Raw genomic sequence first — 6528 nt, 5'->3', positions numbered from 1 at the left:
AGATAAATCGCCTAATTTCAACAACTTCCTGACCTCCTGTGTCCTTAAGTGAATTCCAAGGTCAAGGGTCACGTAGGCATTTGTTGACCAGTTTTTTACCTCCCAGAAGACATCGTGAGACTGAAGAGAACGCACGAATGTGTCGAAACTAGTTTCTCTAATATCAGACTTCTGACAGTTTGTTCCGTTTACTGTAGTTTTTCATTAATTGCTATACACGATATTGTATTCTTTTATCATTATTGTTATTCCAAGAATAGTTTCAAATATGGACAGCAAAGAGTTGAAACCAACACAGGAAAACAAATAAAACAAAATATTTCTTCACTAGCACTCTAAGTCTTGATACTGCTCTAACAACTTCTATAAGCAATGGAGCAGTTGTGAGAACAAAAAAAAAACAAAAACAAAAAACTGTGATATCTCTCTTTTCTGTAAGTAGAATTAATATACCTTTAATCAGATAAATTATAGCAATGTTAAAAATGATTGTTCTTCTGCGTGTAATTAGTTGTAGCCCTTGTATACAGGATCACTTGCACTAATGCTACATATTAGCCAAAGGTAATACACGTACATTACAATGATTGTTTAGTAGTTTTATACAGTGAACCATCGTTAGTCCGAACATCGACAACCCGGAAGCATTTTATTTGTTAATCTATCTTAAATATATCCCCTCATGTTATATATTTACCTAATATCTAAATGAAAAAAAACATTGTGAAATTTTAAAACCTAACTGACAAAAGACAAGATAAAAAGTCTGTGAATAAGAACACATCTATGCTTTGGAGACTTTACATATTATTACAGCAATTACATGATGTAAAAAGGAAAAAAGTAAAACTGTAGGTTAGCTATTTTTTTTTTTTTCTATTCGAGATATTTTACGTAAACAATATGAATGTGAAGCTGCTGTTTGAATTATATTTTAATTCAAATATTGAGAAATACTTTAAACTCTTTCACCTGGCGGTAAGAACTATAATGTATTTGCTCTATCACTTGGAAATAAATTTAATCACATGTGGAGTTTAGTGAAAAACTAATATGGCGGAAATCGTGGAAAAAGTGTTGGCTCGTGCCTCTGAGACAGCAGAAAAATTTAAGCCTGTGACGGTTTCGAAAGACATTGATGTTGAGTTTGATCTTGGAAATCTTTTAGTATCTGATCCAAACCCGATTAATACAAAACTGTTAAGGTGAGCCATCGAGAACTTGTATAATAAAAGTCATGTTTAGTGTCACTGTCTCAGCTTACACTGGCGACAGATTCATTTGACATAAATTGACTTGAATTTTTAAACTTAAAAGTTGAGGTATACTTACTATAATTTATAGACGAGTATTTTTACAACTTTTCTTAGTTCCCAGTGTAAAATAACTATAACTTATGACTAAGTGTAAACGAAATTTTAAATTTAGTTGTAAACTTAACCATATGAATTATGGTTGTACAGATTATTTTTAGGGAGAATCTTTTGTCATCATCAGGATAAAACCTTGTTGATACGTTGTACATTTGCTGTTGTGTTAAACTTATATTAAAGTTTTCTTCATTATCCATTTAAGCAGTCTCTAACCATTAAAATGCATCGCTGATCATGTTAGCCCATTCAGCAGAGAGCACTATAAAATGATGGTCAATCCCACTATTCTTTTGTAAAATGTAGCCCAAGTGTTGTTGACTTGCTTCCAAATTAGTGACAGATAGTTCTTAACTAGCTTTACATCAAATAAAACACTGAAGGTGAGTTCCTTAAAAGTGCAGCCCTAAGTCAGTAATAAACTACACCTATTACTAAATGTGGCCATGACATAGATAGCAGCAAACATAAACAGCGAGGAAAAGTTGGATATTGGAGAGAGGGTTCAAGAGTACATAAATTGTTGGATTCTTGAAAGGTGATGATAGGTAGATTTAGCCAGTAGTTGGGTATAAATGGAGAATTCTGGATCTATCAAAGCTGGAGCAACATCTTCCTACTCTCTCATCTAGTGTAGTTCCCATGTCTGTAGGATACCACCCCTGGTTTGATTGTCCTAAGAATGCAGTCATTAGAACAGCTGTTGGCAGGGCCAGTAAGGAATAATTTGTTGAATCTTTTGGTTCTGTAACTGATGGTAGCTCTATTGATGTTGTGTGTCTAGACTTCCAGAAAGCTGTCACTTTCAGATAGAAATCTTCTTGTGAAGTAAGTTAGTTAGGCTTCATTTGGAATACTGGATACAGTTGTGGTATCCTTACCTAAGATAGGATATTGACTTATTGGAAAGGGCTCAGAGGAAGACTAGAATGATAATTCCATGTATAGAAGAGCTATTTTATAGGAACAGGTGAAGACCTTATTTTCACTCTTTTTCCAGAAGATGTATATGATAATGACCTATAATTTATTTGTGCTATATTTTGAAGATGGTAGGATGAGAAGATACACAGGACTTAAGTTTAATATTTGGAAAAGATAGGCAAGGCTCCGTTTAAGGCAGTTTTATCTTTCTGATAGTGTGAGTGGTTTATAAAAAGTTGCTGTTGACAGCTGTAGTAGAGGCTGGTACTCTACAACGGGAGTCTACGATTTCCTGAATAATAACGGGTTGGTTTTACTTTTTCTCAATGGTGCAGGACAGCCTAGAAGAGTGAAATGGTCCTTGTTGTCTATGCTTAGATTTTTATAAAATTGTGCAATAACTCAAAAGGTGGATTAATAACTGGCTTGACAGGGGGGAAAGAAGAGATTGTGATAAATGGATTCCTTTCTGGTTGGAAAAATATGAATACTGCAATCCCACAAGGTTTGTTTATTCATAGGATACATTATTATTTTTCTCATGATACAGATTACTGTATAAGCAGTAAGATTTCTAAATTTGTTGATAATAATAACTGATTCTTTGAAAAATACTTTCGTAATGCAGAATGACTTGGTTTGAACAGTCTTGCTAATAGGATAATCTGTGTAAATTCAGTTTCAACATCGATAAATGTAATGTGGTGTTTTTTAGCTTATGGAATTTACAAAGTCATTTTTTGTGTGTGTGTGTGTGGGTGGGTAGAAATATTAATGTTGTGGAGAGAGAAAAATGTGAACGTAATGATTGATAAAAGCCATAAGGTTTCAGTTGAATGTTTGGAAACGGTGAATAGAGCAGTTAGACTAGGGGATCTCTAGAGAAAGTAGAGTTTAGAGTAGGGAGGCAACCATCAACATTTAATGAATTTTGGTAAGGACTAAATTGGGATAGTGTGTTCAATTTTGGTCCTCTTTTTTTTGTTTAGGAAAATATGTTGATTTACTTGAAAAAGACAGGCTACTAACATAATTTCTGGTTTGAAACACTTAAACTATGTTTAAAAAAATTGTTAGAGGCTTAGGTAAGGTTTGTGGGAATGGTGTGTGGATAAGTTTGGAGAAGAAATCATAAATAGTAGAGGTACGAGCCATGGATGTCCGGGTAGAGATGGCCTGATTCATGTGTTTAGAAAAAAATTAGAGTCTTAGATAAACTTTCTATGGAAGGTTTGTTGGAGTGTTGAGAAAACAAAGTCTCATCCATAAAATTGGCCCATTGATGTCACCAACATAACCTAAATATATATTCTCTCATCCATAAAATTGGCCCATTGATGTCACCAACATAACCTAAATATATCTTCTCTCATCCATAAAATTATTTTAAAAGAGATATAAAGGGGGCTCAAGCCTACCAGTACACACCACATCTAACAAACTATTTTACAAGTGAATAATTATAACAGGGAAAATATTATACCTAAAAACCAGCCTGAACCTTGACTTCCATAGCTAACACTTAATTATTCCTCAACGGCCCATTGATGTCACCAACATAACCTAAATATATCTTAGTTTTATGGATGAGAGAAGATATATTTAGGTTATGTTGGTGACATAAATGGGCCAATTTTATGGAAGAGAGAAGATATATTTAGGTTATGTTGGTTACATCAATGGGCCAATTTTATGGATGAGAGAAGATATATTTAGGTTATGTTGGTGACATCAATGGGCCAAATGGCTTTATCTAATTACTTTTCTGTTAGTATATGCCTCCAGTGACTTAGTGGTAAATATGAGGGCTCACACCCCAAAAAATGGGGTTTCAACACTTGTGGTGGACAGAACACAGATAGTCCTTTGTGTAGCTTTGTACTTGACAACAAATAAAGAAAAAAAACTGAGAAATTGAACAGTTATATTTGGTATGAAAAGCTTTATAGTTTACTATCCTGGAGAAGTAAAAAATCAACAGAGGGAGAGAGAAAAAATCAATTCACTTGGAAAATTTAGTTTATTGACCATTTATTTATAAATCTAAAACTAAAGTGTGTGAATATATCTGTATGATTAATTTATACAGTATATTATGAAAATTCAGTGATAAAGAATTAATATTTTTCAGCTTTTAAGTAAACTTTAATGGAGTAACATTAATATGCTAATTAACTGTTTTAACAATGTTGGGATGTCTTGATTTGTCTTGACAACAGGAACGTCTGATAATAAAGTGTATATAATTTTACACGTGTTACTACCATTTTTAAGTAAACTTTAATGGAGTAACATTAATATGCTAATTAACTGTTTTAACAGTGTTTGGGATATTATTGATGTCTTGATTTGTCGTGACAACAGAAAGTAATATTGTTTTTTAAGTTTTCATATCCAGCATAGTGTTTAAAAAAAAATATTGACCAATAATTATATTACAAACAATATTAAAAACACCATTTGATAAAGTTTTTCCATTTAATGGTTGAATGTATGTTTAAAAGGTATTAACTGTATCACTTATGTGGGTGTATCATCACTGTCAAATTTGTACTTTTTTAAAAACCAAGGTGTCTAAAATGTATTAGTGAATTTTTAAAGAAACTTCCAGAAACTGTTTATTTTCTCTAATCCTGTGGTTCATTTTGATGTGATTTAACATATGTACATTTACAATAACATTACAGTCAATGTTAATGTGTACTATTCAAGATTCTAATTTGGTATGAATATTTGCTTTTAGGAATCTGGTTAAAATTTGTGATCATTTAGGGTTTTAACATGTCTAACCTAACCTTAATTGAAATGTTTAAATGCTATCATTTTTCTTAATAGAACAGAGCAAGAAGACTACATAAAAGCTTTGGCCAGAGACAATACACAACTTATCATTAACAAAATTTGGGAGGTAAGTTATTAATTTTAATTTTTTGCACCTAGTCGTTCTAATTATAACAGTATAAATTATAAGGTGGTTGCTTAAAGAGCTTTGAAGTTGAAACAACTTTGGGTTCTTGCATCTGAATGTTAATACTAGCTAAATGTGATGCTAGTCAAGTCTACAACTACATGGATTGACTTGTTTTACACCTTTTAAAAGCAAGGAAAAGCAGAAGGTATTTTATATGAAATATGTCAAGTGATTACTGATGGTAAAAACTAATAACTTAATCTATAGACAACAAAGAGACATTTGGTCTTTTAAGGCTATCCATGCACTTCTATCCTTGAGAAACCTGGTATAGCCAGGTGGTTAATTTACAACTGTATTGCAGTTTGTTTGGCTGATCAGCATGCTTTAACCTTGCTACTAAAAAAATTATAAACTGTATGATAGACATTCGTTCTCAAGAGAGATAGAAGTTACACACATATGACATGTGGAAATGTGAAAAACCTTTTTCAACTGTTAATAGTTAAAAGTTAATAGTCTGTTTCATCTTTATTTTATTGCTCATGGATACAAATGTCATAGTTTCAAAACTGTTATATCTCTTTCTTTTTTTTTCTATTATTATTATTAAGTTAATATTTATTATTATTTTTGGTTATATATTCATTTCACAAAAAAGCTTTTGTTTTTAGCTCCCAACGGAAAGATTCGAAGATGCTCTGGTTGTTAAGGTGAGTCCATCTAACTTAAACATTAACATATACCTAAGAAATATTTAAAATTTTTAAAAACAAAATAAGTTCTATTGTTAAAAGTATTAACGTATCATAATTACAATATTATATTACACAGGAGTTAGTTTCAGTGTTTCTTTTGGCAGTTTGTTCATTCTTGAGAATGATACAAGTTTGGTGATCAAACTGGGGGTAAGAGGGTGGTGTAAAACTTAGAATGATTGGGTTCAAAGTTTGTAAACTAATAATGTGCTAATTGATTAAAAATTAAGGAATCACAAAAGTTTCAGCTGTTAACCAGTTATCATTTCATTTTTGAAGCAACCTGATAGTAAAATGACTGCATTATTGTAATATTTTAAATACATAAGAATAGCAAAAAAGTAAGAGACAGACAGGAAATGTTATTGAAAGACTAAAGAACAAACTTAAGTGGAACTACGAGAGTCGATGTATAGAGACAGACAGGAAATGTTATTGAAAGACTAAAGAACAAACTTAAGTGGAACTACAAGAGTCAATGTGTAGAGACAGACAGGAAATGTTATTGAAAGACTAAAGAACAAACTTAAGTGGAACTACGAGAGTCGATGTGTAGAGACAGACA

At 31.9% G+C, this 6528-nt stretch overlaps 1 protein-coding gene across 1 annotated transcript in view; it reads left to right on the top strand.

Annotated features, from left to right (window-relative positions):
• The first annotated feature begins 1024 nt into the window (after positions 1–1024).
• Positions 1025–6528, top strand: part of LOC106475429 (ribosome biogenesis regulatory protein homolog) — a 19858-nt gene continuing 14354 nt past the window's right edge. The window contains exons 1-3 of the mRNA XM_022379538.1: positions 1025–1205; positions 5130–5202; positions 5880–5918. Coding sequence (XP_022235246.1) covers positions 1054–1205; positions 5130–5202; positions 5880–5918 — 264 coding nt within the window. The 5' untranslated portion in view covers positions 1025–1053. The remainder of the gene's footprint in view (positions 1206–5129; positions 5203–5879; positions 5919–6528) is intronic.

The sequence above is a fragment of the Limulus polyphemus genome, unplaced genomic scaffold (assembly GCF_000517525.1).
Source record: "Limulus polyphemus unplaced genomic scaffold, Limulus_polyphemus-2.1.2 Scaffold8566, whole genome shotgun sequence".
Classification (NCBI taxonomy): Eukaryota; Metazoa; Arthropoda; class Merostomata; order Xiphosura; family Limulidae; genus Limulus; species Limulus polyphemus.
This window is presented reverse-complemented; position numbering and strand designations above follow the sequence as displayed.